Raw genomic sequence first — 16438 nt, 5'->3', positions numbered from 1 at the left:
TGTTGTCCTCCTCTCTCTCTGTCTCATTCCACCACTCTCCATCCTCCGCTCTCTGTTGTCCTCCTCTCTCTCTGTCTCATTCCACCACTCTCCACCCTCCGCTCTCTGTTGTCCTCCTCTCCCTCTGTCTCATTCCACCACTCTCCATCCTCCGCTCTCTGTTGTCCTCCTCTCTCTGTCTCATTCCACCAATCTCCATCCTCCGCTCTCTGTTGTCCTCCTCTCCCTCTCAGTCTCATTCCACCACTCTCCATCCTTCGCTCTCTGTTGTCCTCCTCTCTCTCTGTCTCATTCTAAAACTCTCCACCCTCCACTCTCTGTTGTCCTCCTCTCTCTCTCAGTCTCATTCCACCAATCTCCACCCTCCACTCTCTGTTGTCCTCCTCTCTCTCTCAGTCTCATTCTACCAATCTCCACCCTCCACTCTCTGTTGTCCTCCTCTCTCTCTCAGTCTCATTCCACCACTCTCCACCCTCCGCTCTCTGTTGTCCTCCTCTCTCTCTGTCTCATTCCACCACTCCCCATCCTCCGCTCTCTGTTGTCCTCCTCTCTCTCTCTGTCTCATTCACCACTCTCCATCCTCCGCTCTCTGTAGTCCTCCTCTCCCTCTCAGTCTCATTCCACCACTCTCCACCCTCCACTCTCTGTTGTCCTCCTCTCCCTCTCAGTCTCATTCCACCACTCTCCACCCTCCACTCTCTGTTGTCCTCCTCTCTCTCTCAGTCTCATTCCACCATTCTCCACCCTCCGCTCTCTGTTGTCCTCCTCTCTCTCTCAGTCTCATTCCACCACTCTCCACCCTCCGCTCTCTGTTGTCCTCCTCTCCCTCTCAGTCTCATTCCACCACTCTCCACCCTCCGCTCTCTGTTGTCCTCCTCTCCCTCTCAGTCTCATTCCACCAATCTCCACCCTCCACACTCTGTTGTCCTCCTCTCTCTCTGTCTCATTCTAAAACTCTCCACCCTCCGCTCTCTGTAGTCCTCCTCTCCCACTCAGTCTCATTCCACCACTCTCCATCCTCCACTCTCTATTGTCCTCCTCTCCCTCTCAGTCTCATTCCACCACTCTCCATCCTCCGCTCTCTGTTGTCCTCCTCTCCCTCTCAGTCTCATTCCACCACTCTCCACCCTCCACTCTCTGTTGTCCTCCTCTCTCTCTGTCTCATTCCACCATTCTCCACCCTCCGCTCTCTGTTGTCCTCCTCTCTCCCTCAGTCTCATTCCACCACTCTCCACCCTCCGCTCTCTGTTGTCCTCCTCTCCCTCTCAGTCTCATTCCACCACTCTCCATCCTCCGCTCTCTGTTGTCCTCCTCTCTCTCTGTCTCATTCCACCACTCTCCATCCTCCGCTCTCTGTTGTCCTCCTCTCTCTCTCAGTCTCATTCCACCACTCTCCATCCTCCGCTCTCTGTTGTCCTCCTCTCTCTCTCCGTCTCATTCCACCACTCTCCATCCTCCACTCTCTGTTGTCCTCATCTCTCTCTCAGTCTCATTCCACCACTCTCCACCCTCCGCTCTCTGTTGTCCTCCTCTCTCTCTGTCTCATTCCACCACTCTCCATCCTCCACTCTCTGTTGTCCTCATCTCTCTCTCAGTCTCATTCCACCACTCTCCACCCTCCGCTCTCTGTTGTCCTCCTCTCTCTCTGTCTCATTCCACCACTCTCCACCCTCCGCTCTCTGTTGTCCTCCTCTCTCTCTGTCTCATTCCACCACTCTCCACCCTCCATTCTCTGTTGTCCTCCTCTCTCTCTATTCCCACCTCACTCTCTCTGCCTGCTCCCTCCTTCTCAGCTCCCTCTCCCCTGTTTTCTTGTTCATAATATGTAACATGATTTGGCCCTCCCCTGTTCATGCGGCGTAAATTGAATCCCACTGTTTTCAGGTTGGCGGCTGCTGAGTCTACTGTTTTCTCCCTCTCATACAATGGGCACTTGAATGCATCACATTTACACGGTAATGAGTTCCTTTCTACGTGAAACACGGCACTCATACAGAAGTGTCCTCCAGTGGACGGCGGCGACACGAGCACGACACACTATGCACTTCTAAATCGTCAGCATCGAGACAGCACACAAACTCGTGGCCCCTCAAGTGCATGGGGGAGCCCTCAGAGGCATTCAACTTTTCTATATGATTAAATTAACCATGTGTTGGCCAATGTAATCAAGGCCAGCAGAAATACAAACAAGCAGTCACAGATGTAGAGTGTTGTGGTGATGTTATTCCCCCCCCTAGTGTCCCTAATGCTTACCCCCCTGAAGCCTGTGTGTGTGTGTGTGTGTGTGTGTGTGTGTGTGTGTGTGTGTGTGTGTGTGTGTGTGTGTGTGTGTGTGTGTGTGTGTGTGTGTGTGTGTGTGTGTGTGTGTGTGTGTGTGTGTGTGTGTGTGTGTGTGTGTGTGCAGGGGAGCAGCCCAACAGGGCACTGGGATAATCACTCACCAGTCTGGTGGTCAAGGTCGTGTACTGGGGGACCATCCATCTGAACCTAACAGCTGCTGTGAGACGGGGATAACGGATTGGATGAGGGGCGGGGAGAGAGAGATGCAGGGAGAGAGTAAGAGCGAGGGAAGCGTTAAAAAAGAACAAGAGGTGTTTTACTGTGAAAAGTGAAAAGACAAGGTAAGAGGCACAGGGAAAATTTGCTAGATGAAGAAGAGGAGGGAGGGAGGGAGGGAGGGAGGGAGGGAGGGAGGGAGGGAGGGAGGGAGGGAGGGAGGGAGGGAGGGAGGGAGGGAGGGAGGGAGGGAGACAGTGCTAGATAGTCACATAGGATCATTATAGTAAACTGAGAATATACAGTATATATTGGCCTCTGTTCCATTGTTAGTTTTTCTTGCAGCTATATGGGCAAACACCAGCTTGTTAAAACTGTTGTATTTATCTAAACTCTACAGGTTGACGTTTATTGTCATGAATTTTACCCTGAAGGCGGAACGAGATAGGCCAGCTGCAAAGTCAAAATGGGCTATATTGTAAAAATAGCTTTATGGTCTTAAGTTAAGGTCAGGGTTTGGCATTAGGGTTAGCAGTGTTTTTAAGGTTAGGTATAAAATCAGATTTCATGACTTTGTGGCTGTGCCAGCTAGTGACCCCTCCGCAGAGCTGTCTCCAGGGTAAGTCATGACACAAATACCAACCTGCATAAATTCTCCCTGCAGAGCTATAACCACAGATGGATACATTGCACAAGTTAAGCAACTCTTAGACATATCTATGGGTTTACTTTGTCAGTGACCTTTGGGGATTAGGTAAACAAACACAACTCCCTTCGGACAAACTTTATTTGGAGGCTTCTCAAAGTTCAAATTCCTGCTGCGAAGGTGAAATGGCTTTGGCATTTCCTGTACCCGCACCTGGGGACACGATGCAGCGACAAGATCACCATTGCTTCCTTCTTCCAGACACAGCAGGTGCTGTTAAACCCAATTACTGGCGCAGGAAATGTCACCCGAACCCAATAAGCTTATCTCAGTGTCTTGTGTTGGAAGGCGTCACTCATAACAACAAAGAGTGGGACGCTAGAGAGGATGCTAGCTTGTTGTTAGCCCTTTAGTGATTAGCCGCTAGCCACGGCATAAACAAACACCTCTGACGTTCGGATAAACATGGAGACAACAGAGTAACTCGGGTGGGACGAGCATCTCTGAAAACGCAATTTATGAGCGTGGGAGGCTTGTTTGGCTGAGGTCGGAAGGAGGGGGGTGGGTAAATAAGTTTCTCTAAGCCGCGGTTTGTCAGAAGCTTTCATGTGGAGGCTGCACTTGAGGGCATAGCTTAGCTTAGCTTGAGGGCATAGCTTAGCTTAGCTTGAGGGATGTTATTGCACATGCCCGCTGATCTGGGGCGATGCGTGAGAAACGTCCCAGACGCCAGTCCTAAATCAAAGTGAGAGAGAGATGGAGGGAGCGATGGAAAGAGAGGAAACAGAGTACAGCGGCAGGATTGAGACAGGAGGTATGAGCGAGAGAGAGAGAGAAAAGACACAGAGAAGGGCAGAGAGGAATGACAGTGAAAGACGGAGGGAGAGAAAGTAGAGTGAATCAGAGAGGCAGAGAACAGAAGAAGACGATTTTGTTGGAATGAGAGAAATGAATAGATGAGTGGAAGGAGGCAAGATAAAAGACTGCTGCATGTGTCATGCATAATAAGTGCAGTCAGCATCCCAAGCTCATGGTCTGCCACTCTGACTTAGCCCGCACCCTTTTTCACAGGTGGGCGGACGGTTGCTAGGGGAAGTTATGCCTTTGTCGAGTGTTCCAACGGGAGACATTTTAACTCCAATCATATGACACATAGCAATAACCCAGGGGGCACCTTATTATTATTATTATTGTTGTTGAATTGGTGCGAATCATTTTTCATGTAGCCTTTTTCTCAACTCTATTGAAGTCATATTTCTGTTGAAATGGGTAGATGGGGAGGGTGAGGAATGGGTACACGATACCCTATGCCCTCTGTGGAGATGCCGGTTGAAATAGGCGGGTGAGCGCTCGGCCATGGAACAGCGGTTTGGCCTTAATTATAGAGTCCTTGAGCGTTTGACTCTTACCTCTCGCGTGGCATCTGGATACAAGATACTGTATAAAACATCTAAAAACACAGCTTTACCTTGCTGGAGTTTGTTTTTAAACTGACATGTTTTACTTGTGGTTCTGGACTATGTAATGACTGCATTGTTTATGACAGGGCATTGAAAGGGAGCATTTAGTAAAAGGCAAAAATCTTATTTGTTTTGCTCTGTGAGGCATAACACTTGGGCAGTACAGTGTGAAGCTTTTGATTTAGCCCCAATATAGTGGCATTGCAAGAGTTCTGTCTGTGCGTGTGTGCACACAATTAAGGAAGGGGTTGACTTAATAGTTGGGCTTGGTATTTTTGTGGCCGCTTTGTTTTTTGGGGGGAGAACAACAACTGTTCCCATGTAATCCGTTTTATAAGATGGGAAAAGCATTGCATGCTATTCATGAACATCAAGAACCCCTTGAAACCCAATTGATGTGTTGAAGCAAAACTGAGGCAACATGCATGAAAGATGAGTCAAGGTTGGTTATGGGGTATTGTTTTTATCCCATGCCAATTTTTTATTTTCAACAGTTGCATTCATATAATGCTCATGCTAGGATTTGGTTCCCATTAGTTTGGGTCATATAGTGGATATACTAGCACGCTAAGTTAGCACGCTAACACAGAATGTGTCATTGTAGATGGAATTTGCTTCTATAACAGCATGCTTTCAGGGTCAAGACCACCGCAGGGAAAGGGATCGAGGGAGAAGGATGCTGATGCTACAATAATGTGTTCACGTCTGTTGATCATCAAACAGTCATCTCAAGATGTTTTAACAAAATAATGAGCCCAAGTGTCTTTTATCAAACATTGTTTGACATTTCATACAGCAGGGTCAAAAAAGCTCTGAAATAAATCACTAGTCATTGTTTGAGACACGTAGCTCCCACACGCAGTAGAAGAAGACACTAAACGGGTTGGCCATTCTACAGAGAATCCCTCTCTCCGTTGTTTCCCTCCCTCTATCAACCTTTTCAGGGAGTGATAAGAATCAGGGGAGAGAGAGAACGACGACTCATCAACCCTCCCTCTCTTTCTTTATTCCTCTCCTCCTCCACTGCCTGGCAATATCTCCCCATTTTCTAATTAACATTGTGCGTGTTGTCTGCCTTTTGTTTAATAATGCATGATCCTATCACAACCGGCTCTTTGAATGGAACAGTGCTGAATAGGTACACAATAATACCGCCGAGGGGCTCGGAAAGAAAGGACAACATTTGTTCTTGTTTCTTTTCTTCTTTTTTTTTGGCAATAAATGTTCAATGGAAGCATCAACATCGCTGTATGTGTGAAATTTAACTGACACGTGAAACAGAGCGGCCATGTTGCGGAACGAAAGCTTTGGTGACAATGGTCAGAGGTAATATTTGAGGTAACAATGTGCCATGGGTAACACAGGGAATTCTGATGTACACCACTAGAGAAACAACATCCAAAAAGGTTATTCAGCTGTCCCCATAGGAGAACCCTTTTTGTTTGCAGGTACAACTCTTTTGGGTTAAATACCTCTGTGGAAAGAGTTCTACCTGGAACTCAAAAGGGTTCTTCTACCTGGAACCAAAAAGGGTTCTTCAAAGGGTTCATCTAATGGGACAGTCCAAGAACCCTTTTAGGTTCTAGGTTCCAATTTCAGGATCGATTTGTTGGCTACTTTGTTCTCATTAGGGCTGCTTGTGTTCACATGGATAGCACAGCCTTCCTCTCCCCTGGTTGGTGCTTAAGAAACATGCAGATGGCTTTGTTTGTCTGTATCAGCATGTGGAGGGAAGTGGAGGGAGGAAGTGAAAGGAAGGGAAGGCTGCTGAGTACTGTGTATAGTGAGGACTCCTAATGTCATGTCATTATGGAAATTCACACTACATTAATTAACTCAAAGGCTATCAACCCAGATTTCGCATGCAAAGCAAAAGTCAGGGAAGACGTGGGGCGGCAGGCTAGCCTAGTGGTTAGAGCGTTGGACTAGTAACCGGAAGGTTGCAAGTTCATATCCCCGAGCTGACAAGGTCTGTCGTTCTGCCCCTGAACAGGCAGTTAACCCACTGTTCCTTGGCCGTTATTGAAAATAGGAATTTGTTCTTAACTGACTTGCCTGGTTAAATAAAGGTCAAATAAATAAATAAAAAAGACGTCAGTGACCTTGATTAGAGGAGCTTTCTGTTTCTGTCGTTGCTTTCTATGGATTGCACTTCAGTGATATCCCTATCCTTACACAGTGTTATGGAATAGAATGCACTATAAATACTAGTCATGCAGAAATTATGTGTATGACAGTGTATATGTATGTGAGCCATTTTGTGTGTGTGTGTGTGTGTGTGTGTGTGTGTGCGCGCGCGGGTGTGTACTGTAGGTTGAGATTGCTTCAAATTGATTCTGTTCGCCACACGCCTCACGGCCACCACAGGCCTCACGGCGCTCTGAGACAGGTAGTCACGTCTATCTCCCCACGACACAAATGGAGTGTGACAGGTGCACTATCTCCCTGTCTTTTCTGCCATTTACAGGCTACAGCTGAAGGAATAAAAGGGGGAGAAACAGGGAGAGAGAGGCGGGGAGATGGGTAGCAGGGAAATGAGGTACTTTGTCATCGTCTACTACACTGATTGCACTTTTGGTTTTCTGGATGTTTTATTTGTTTATAAATCATCAGATAAATAGCCGGACGAATGAGCCCCGTGTATAAAAGGATTATGCGATACCTCTAATGCGTTTGTGAGGGTAAACAGTGCTCTGTCTGCACCTGTGGTGTGGCTAATGCGCTAATAGTCAATACTATCTGTTCGCTAGCATTCGGTGCTACTCTGCTAAATGTCAAGCTGTCTAAGAGGTCAGAGGTCAAATGATGTGTCCTTCTGAAGAAGCGTGAAGGCTCTCAGCGTCAGTGTACCTCAAGCAAGTTCAACCATTTTGCATGCGTTCCAAATACACATTTTAAGCACAGATCTACATACTGATTAGATATCTACAATGCCTGGAAAAGTGTTTTACATCTCAGGAACCAAATCCACATTATATCATCTGTGCAGACCTGCTTGGAAAATGTGTATATTGGAATGCACCGTCTGTCTCAGATAATAGCCTCCTCCCATGCTAGGCTATCATGCTAACTGGTTAGCATGCTAATGCTAATACACTGTGTGTCACCAGAGCTCATGGAGCGGATTAGCTACCAGAAGAGTCCAGAAATTCATGACCACCAAAACGTGTCAGTCACTATGGATTAAGCACAAGCTTTTGCAAATTCATGACGCGGAATCGAGTGGGCTACTTGCTAATGCTATCATGCTCTGTCAGATCAATTACCCCATCCACATAGCGGCTTTTGATAAAGGAAGGGGTGGCGAAACATGAGAGGGAACACAAGCCTAACCAACTTGGTCATACAGATTTAATGTGTACTTCAAGCAGTGCTTGATAAAGGAGGTGTTGGTTGCATACAGTATAGGTTTGGCTAACGCTAGCTTACGCCATCAAACTGTATAGATTTGTTGCCTTCTCTTTTGTCCTAATCCATTTGGAGACACTTAAAGCTATTAAAGCTGCAGCTTTAAGACGGGCAAGACGGGCATAAATATGAGGTGTATATGAGGTGGAGCTGAGTGGTTTTAAGGGTACTAAGAACAATGGTGGCATTTTGTCACTACATAGTTTATGGATAGCACTGGTCTCTGGAGAGAAATCCACCAATATGTTACTGTCTCACCATACGCTCAAAAAGAACGAAAGGAGACATTAGGTGCTGTGAATTGAATGGCCAGCTATATGGTTCTCCAGGGACGGTTTAGGTTAGTTCCCCATTAGTGTTAATATAGTAGGCTAAACAGGTTAGGATTCCCCTGCTAGCATGTTGAATGTGTGAGTTTTCTGTATGTACATCTCAGAACCTTTTTTTTTTTTTACATTCTACATAGCACATGGTATCAGTAAATGATTTAGCAAATTATGTAAAAGTCTGACATGTAACAGTGATGATCACAAACAAATAGTTAATTTGATTAGAGCTTGTGTGCAAATCCTTGCTGCGAGTGCGTTAGTGAGCCCTTTCATCTGTGTACGTGCGTGTGGACGTGAGCACACTAACATGCGTTCCGAAGTGTCCGAATATAGCCTGCGAGCACATCACCCTCTCTCCTCTTTAGCTGTCAGAACCTACTGAGTCTGTGTGGGTATGTCAGAAATGTGCACTAGATAGATAAAGTACGAGAAGCCAAACCACTTTGTTTCATTCATGCCCTCGCTCTCTTTCCCTCCCCTCTCTCCTTTCCTCCCTCTCTCCCCCACTCCCTCTCTCCCCCCGCAGGCTGTGAATATCCTGCATCTGAGAAGTCAGACCAGACTGACTCACAGAGCTCTGTGAGCCAGCACCACTGAGGCTGCCAAAGCATGCTGGTGCCAAGCTGTCCCATGATGCACATAGCTAGACCCGCACTGCTCGTCCTGGGTCTGCTCCTCCTTCTCGCCGACGCTGAAAGTAAGTGTCACTTTTCGTCACTTCTTCTCGTCCTCTCTTTCTCCTCAGTTCGTGCCACTGTAGGGATGAGATATGCCTCTTGTAAGTGGTCTTATCTCATTGTCACATACACACACTAACAGTCATACACACACAAAAACACAGCATTCTCTCTCTCTCTCTCTCTCTATCCAACACCCTGATGAGTACAAGGCCATGGCCATAAGTCCATTCCTCTACATTCTTATCCTATATGGAGATAACCATATATATCACCACAAAAATACATTGAATTGGAGTTGCAGGATGTTTGGAGTTGAAATCTGAGCACTGAGGTGTCACAACAGGTTTCAGACTCCAGTGAGTTTATCCTACTCCATTTTCCCTGCTTAACACCGCTTCCCATTAATCACTACGTTCCAGGAAGCAGGTGCAGGTGAATAAAAGTTTTATTACACCCTTCACACCGCAGGAATCTCCCTCTTCAGCATGAATGTGTTTGAATAGCGGAGCATCCTCCCAAGGTCACAGACGAGGGAGCAGCAAAAGAGAAATTGATGGGCGAGACTCGAAACTTTTGGTTGAGAAATGTTCGCTGCAATCTGCTTCATTTTCTCCCATCTCAATTTTCCCCTCCCACTGCATATATTTCACAGTGAGAGAGATGAATGGAAAAGTAAATTGTCACTTCAGGTGTGTCTAGGTTTTTATTGACTTGGCCATTTTAATCATAGCAGCAGTTTATGTGCTTTCTATTGAGCACAACTAGCAATCATTTAGAATAGAATAGACCATGAAAATGGACTATGTCACCATGCACTTGTAGTTTAGGTGCAATGACTAATGTGTCATGCAAAAGAAAATAAAGGAAAGCCAACTACCAGACATCCAAACTCGAGTCGCCAGTGGGCATTCCACGGGGGAATTTGAGCACAGATGTAACCCATGAGACAACCACAAATGCACTTGGCCATCCTAACCCCTAAATCCCCACCTTCCCTTCTCTCCCTGTTGGTGTCTGCATGCTAACAGCTGATCTGATAGCCCTTTGGACAGCTGTGCTGGTTTATCATTTCCAAGCCAAAACAAACTGACCGTGAGGGAAGGTGACGGCAGTCCAGCAATGACTGAGTAACGGAGGAGAGAGGGGGTTGGGGATAGGGGGTTGGATGACAGGCCAGTGTCCATAGCTGAGGTGTAAGAGAACGGAGATCCAGACCAATTTGAAGTAGTACATATTTTCTCAGGGATTATGTCTTCTCTCAGCTATATCCAAATATTCAGCTATATACAGCTATATTCAGCTATGTTTAGCAATATCCAGCTATATCCAGTTATATTTAGCTATATCCAGCTATATTCAGCTATATCCAGTTATATTTAGCTATATCAAGCTATATCCAGCCATATTCAACTATATCCAGCTATATTTAGCTATATCCAGCTATATTCAACTATATCCAGCTATATTTAGCTATATTCAACTAGCTATATTCAGCTATATATATCCAGCTATATTTAGCTATATCCAGCTATATTCAGCTATATCCAGTTATATTTAGCTATATCAAGCTATATCCTGCTATATGTAGCTATATTTAGCTATATTCAATTATATCCAGCTATATTTAGCTATATCCAGCTATATTCAGCTGTATCCTGCTATATTTAAGCAATAAGCCCAGAAGGGGTGTGGTATATGGCCAATATACCATGACTACGGGCTGTTCATATGCATGACGCAACGCAGAGTGCCTTGATACAGCCCTTAGTCATGGTATTTTGGCAATATACCACAAACATTGCTATTATAAACTGGTTACCAATGTAAATAGAGCAGGAAAATAAAGGTTATGTCATACCCATAGAATAAGGTCTGATATACCATGGCTTTCAGCCAATCAGCATTCAGGGCTCGAACCATCCAGTTTATAATCAGATATAAACAGCTATATTCTGCTCTCTCTTCTCTCCACCTTTATTCTTTGTTGCTATAGACCCTTTATTGCGGATATTCCTTCTTTCTCTCTCTCTCTCTCTCTCTCTCTCCATTGCTTTTGAGCCTCTGTGTTAGCTCCATGCCAGTGACTGCATCCATTTTCTCTCTAGTGTGCCACTGCATCTGCATAAACACTTCAGCTGCTCAGCTCAGCCTTAGGACTCTCCCCAATACTGCACTAGCCGTGAGAGGAAAGACCAAAATACCAACTGAATAACCCCCTCCCACCACCCACCTCCTCATTTTAACACTCTAAAACCCCATAGAGGAAGAAGGGAAGCTGAATGCCTCCGTCAGTGCAGTGTGTTAGCCCAACTGGGGTGTGTTAGCCCCGCAGGCGAGGAGATATGGTGGAGGATATGAGACACGTGAGAGGGCGAAAATGGCTGACTCTGCCTGCTCAACAGATGGCACCATCCTCGAAGCCAGTCCTGTGTGCCCATGTCCGGCTGGCTGCCCTAACCTCTCCCGCAAAGGCGGGAAAAAAATGTCCCCGGACAGGACAGCACACACGTAGGGAGGGTTTGGGGTTTTGGCGCTAACGATGCTATCACGGACAAATGCTATATGGCAATGCTTTGTTTGGTTAACATGTGGATAGGCATGGATAAAAAGGACCTTTTGTTAGCATCGGACTGTGCCTATGTGGATTTGAGGCTATTACTTTAGTTGATGTGGCAAATTGGGCTCGGGACTATTGAAAGAGGGCATTATTTTCCCTGATGAGCCCCGGGGTGAGATGGGGGGACGCCGGTGGTGGAGCCAAACAACCATGCTGTTTCTCTGGTTGAACAATGGCATAATAGACAAACAGAGAAACCCATTCCTACTCTGAAGGAGTGATCTTCGGGAGTGTATCAATGATCAATAATGATTAATGGATCGTCAATATGTGTCTAGCTGCAGTGAGGAAGGGTCCAGAGAGGACAAACAAACAAGCACAAAGGCAAAACCATTAGACCTCTAACAACCTCCAGGGCTTGTTGTGTTTTGTTTGGTGCTGTTTGTTTGCTAGGAATGCTGGGGAGGCAAACAAATCAAATCAAATGTATTTATATAGCCCTTCGTACATCAGCTGATATCTCAAAGTGCTGTACAGAAACCCAGCCTAAAACCCCAAACAGCAAGCAATGCAGGTGTAAAAGCACGGTGGCTAGGAAAACCTCCCTAGGAAGGCCTAGGAAGAAACCTAGAGAGGAACCAGGCTATGAGGGGTGGCCAGTCCTCTTCTGGCTGTGCCGGGTGGAGATTGTAACAGAACATGGCCAAGATGTTCAAATGTTCATAAATGACCAGCATGGTCATTTATATGTTTTTTTGATATGTTCTTCAAAAGAAAGATCAGGGTCCAGAGTAACGCCGAGGTCCTTCACAGTTTTATTTGAGACGACTGTACAACCATTAAGATTAATTGTCAGATTCAACAGAAGATCTCTTTGTTTCTTGGGACCTAGAACAAGCATCTCTGTTTTGTCCGAGTTTAAAAGTAGAACGTTTGCAGCCATCCACTTCCTTATGTCTGAAACACATAAGTCGTTGCATTAAATGTCACTAGTGAATCACTGAGCTGTTCAGTTCCCTCAAACCCATGACTACGTCAAAAATAGCATCCTATTCCCTACACTACTTTTGATCAAAGCTTCAATGGCCCTGGTCAAAATTGCACTATATAGGGAAGAGGATGGCATTTTGGACAAACCATTTCTAATCCAGCCCTAGGTACCTCTATATTATATATCTTTTCAATTTTGACCAGGGCCCGGAACTGAACAGCTCAGTGATTCACTAGCGACATTTAATGCAACGACTGTTTGCCTCCCCAGCATTCCTAGCAAACAAACTGCACCAAACAAAACACAACAGGCCCTGGAGGTTGTTAGAGGTCTAATGGTTTTGCCTTTGTGCTTGTTTGTTTGTCCTCTCTGGACCCTTCCTCACTGCAGCTAGACACATATTGACGATCCGTTAATCATTATTGATCATTGATACACTCCCGAAGATCACTCCTTCAGAGTAGGAATGGGTTTTCCTGTTCGTTTATTGAGCAACTACTTAGGTCATATGTGACTTGTTGCTTTCAATCCCTCCTAAATCAATCGCTCTATGGACCCTAGTCAAAAGTAGTGCACTATATAGGGAATAGGGTGCCATTTGGAATACAAACTAAGTCACCCTGGGGCCTAATGCTGGTTTAATTGATTCTCTCCACTAATGACGGATGGCGTGTTGTATCCCAGTGGAGTGAACGCTCCTCTTTTAATGTGTCGAATAAGTATCGACGGGCTCCCCCGGACATCTGTAAACACTCGAACCGTTTTCGTCCCCAAAACTCTATCTGGCTGTCCTTCACACGCGTTCACTCACAGGATGCATCCCAAATGGCACCTCTATGGGCCCTGGTCAAAGGAAGGGAATATGGTGCCATTCGGGATGCAGAACACTCTATCTTTCCCTCTGGCGTAGCCCTTGATTAACTACATGTAAAGTGGAAAAGCAAATACGCTCCATCTATTTATTCATCCGTCCATCTCTCCCTCTCTCTTTCTTTTACTCTCTTCGCTCAAGCCGTTGCGTGTGGAGTGAGAATAGAAGGGAGAGAGAGAGAAAGGGAGAACAATAACGTGGGGAATTACATACATTTGTTACGCTGGCTGCGTCCTACACCAACAAATGAAAGTGCTCTTGCCAGGTTCTGATGGCTCAAGTAGAATCAGGAGACAGACTAGTGCGTTTCCATGCAGAGGTCAAATTGTGCGCGGCTCTGCGGCGAACATAATGTGCAATATAATTCCTCAGTGCACTGTGAGGAACAGACTTTCCCATATTGTTGTTATTCACGGGCATTATCATAGGGCTCAAGCCCGACCACGTCGCTGTGTCACTCGGATGGCTGTCAGGGTCAGTGTCAGTATATGAATAGATTATGGAATAATATGGTGTTTTTCTCCAAAATTATGCATCTTTTTATGGAGTGTATATGTCAATGGTCATTAACTCGATGCTTTTAACTCCATTTATATTCATCCATAGAGCCACACATTCATAGACCTTCTGTCAGGCATGTACACGTAGGCACGCACACACACACACACACACACACACACACACACACACACACACACACACACACACACACACACACACACACACACACACACACACACACACACACACACACACACACACACACACACACACACACACACACACACAGGCTCATGTGAGCACACTGAGCCGCACCTCCTAGCTAGACTTAGGGCTAATGATACTGTATTCCCAGATGTCAGGGGGTTGTAAATTGTGTTTTATGCTTGCCTCCCCTAATATGAATTATTGTAAAATAGTGTTGTATTTGCATATGGGCTTCCAGGCTGTTCTGAAATTAGCATTTTTACAACAGTTCAAATTAAATTCCACAGCTTAATTTGCCTGCATGGTAATTCGATTTAAATTGAGTCCATTCCACTCTGACCATGTGACCATGTTCACAGCACAAATATGGGTTAGAAAACACCAAAGGCTCCAGAACCCTCCTCAACAACTGTGTTAAATTACAAACCTGCAGTTCAGTCGCACGCAATCAGATCACAAGACAATGGAAACGTAATTAAGCACAATGTTACCGTAGCCTTCGGAGTAGCTATCCGCTACCAGGGCTTCACTATCATAAAGGAATAAGCAGTAATCATAGTTTTCTCCAGTAGAAGTACTGTACTCTACAAACTCTGTGCTTCACAATCATGTTGTTACTTTATTATGTAATTACTCCATAGGACACTGTGCATTGACCATTTACGCTAGGAATTCTGCTTTGTCTTGTAGAAACCCCCTGGCAGTCCGTTACATGATGCTCTTAGCCTTGCTATGGAGTACCATACAAAGGTTAGGCCGATCCCCAAAGCTCCTTGACCCTCACATACACATAGAAAGACTAAGAAATATAACTTTTTCTTACAATACAGAGGCATTGTGCATGCTCAGATGCACATACCGTAATTAAGGGCTAGCCTCGGGCGCTAATGCTATTTTTAAGTGCACTTACGTCTCCAAGAGACATTGACTTGATAATGGAGGGGCAATTTAGCCACTCTGAGGCATTCGAATCCAAAAGAAAAGGTATTGACAGAACAAAACCTCCTGAACACAAAACCAAATAGCCAAATGGTTATGGTGCGCCCTCTTGACAGACAACTGACCAAGTCTCTTCACAATACAAATGGATTGTTTTTTCCCATTCACAATACACACCCAATTCAAACCTAAATTGAAATGAATTTGGACAGATTTTACCTCAGGTTTTGGCGTGTTTGTCTGTCAAAGATGGAATAGAAAGCATGATTTGAACTGGATGCTCCCAGTAAGAGAGCACAAATGGCCAGGTTTCACACAGAACCCTCTAGTATGCCTTTGATGCCGTGATCAGCCGGTGAGCCGAACACAATGCCAGCTGTTCTGCGTATGCCTGGGTTACGCTTGGCACAGCGTTTAGCATGCTGGCATATGCTAAAGTGGATAACCCCTCCGTATGCCAGAGCACCCTGTAACAATGCAGATGTTGCGCAACGTCATTAGAGCGACTGTGCAATTAATAGATAGAGCCTTTGGGATTTTGGGATTTGGTCACTAGCTTGAATGGATGTGCTTTTCCGTTAAATAAGTATTCCTGTTACAGAGTAAAGGATACTGTTTTGTGGTTTTCAAATAGTGGGTACATCAATGTGGATGATCAATTGTTAGTACATTACGGTGGCGAATCCTGGCTATTGGACCTTCAGTGGAGGAAAAACTTATTTGAACATGTTTCTTCCAAACTCAAAAATCAAGAGAAATAACAGAAACATAGCATCACTTAGGCCTAATGCAACTAAATGAAACAGGCCTGAGGATGAGCCATGCTTCCGCGTGCCACTCACACAGAGACGGCACCCGCACTGACAATGCTACCAACAGCAACAAGCCACACTACTTTCACAACCCATGGTAGCCTAACGCCGTCACCATCCCACTATCACCAAAAGTGACTACAGTGTCACAGAGTGTGACAGGCCCGTGATGCTGAAAGGACAGCGACCGGAATACGCGGTTCACTCCATGTAGGAGAGCGCACTTTCTGTAAAACACATAGACTGATAGAAAGACAGCAGTCACACACAGCATGATGTTATAGAATAAGCAGTCCATTCACAGGGACATAATAAGCCAGTAGGTCCCAATCATAAGAACACAAAAACACAAACATTAGGCTAAACATTTACCAATCGAAATGTACAACTATTACTTCCCATTCCAAAAATATGTTCACGTTCAGCACACAAAGTAACAGGGGTTATCTAAAGTTTAACTGCAACAATATTTCACACACATAAGCTATTTTGAAAGAGATGGCTAACAGCAGCAACAGCAACCGCACTGCAATAACAAAAC

General features: G+C 45.4%; 1 protein-coding gene across 22 annotated transcripts in view; it reads left to right on the top strand.

The window, feature by feature from the left end:
• Positions 1–16438, top strand: part of LOC118368770 (receptor-type tyrosine-protein phosphatase delta-like) — a 597123-nt gene that overhangs the window by 435746 nt on the left and 144939 nt on the right. For all 22 annotated transcript variants that reach the window (XM_052497200.1, XM_052497201.1, XM_052497198.1 and 19 more), the window contains one exon: positions 8866–9036. In XM_052497200.1, coding sequence (XP_052353160.1) covers positions 8949–9036 — 88 coding nt within the window. In that variant the 5' untranslated portion in view covers positions 8866–8948. The remainder of the gene's footprint in view (positions 1–8865; positions 9037–16438) is intronic.

This window comes from Oncorhynchus keta, chromosome 35, assembly GCF_023373465.1.
Source record: "Oncorhynchus keta strain PuntledgeMale-10-30-2019 chromosome 35, Oket_V2, whole genome shotgun sequence".
NCBI lineage: Eukaryota > Metazoa > Chordata > Actinopteri > Salmoniformes > Salmonidae > Oncorhynchus > Oncorhynchus keta.
This window is presented reverse-complemented; position numbering and strand designations above follow the sequence as displayed.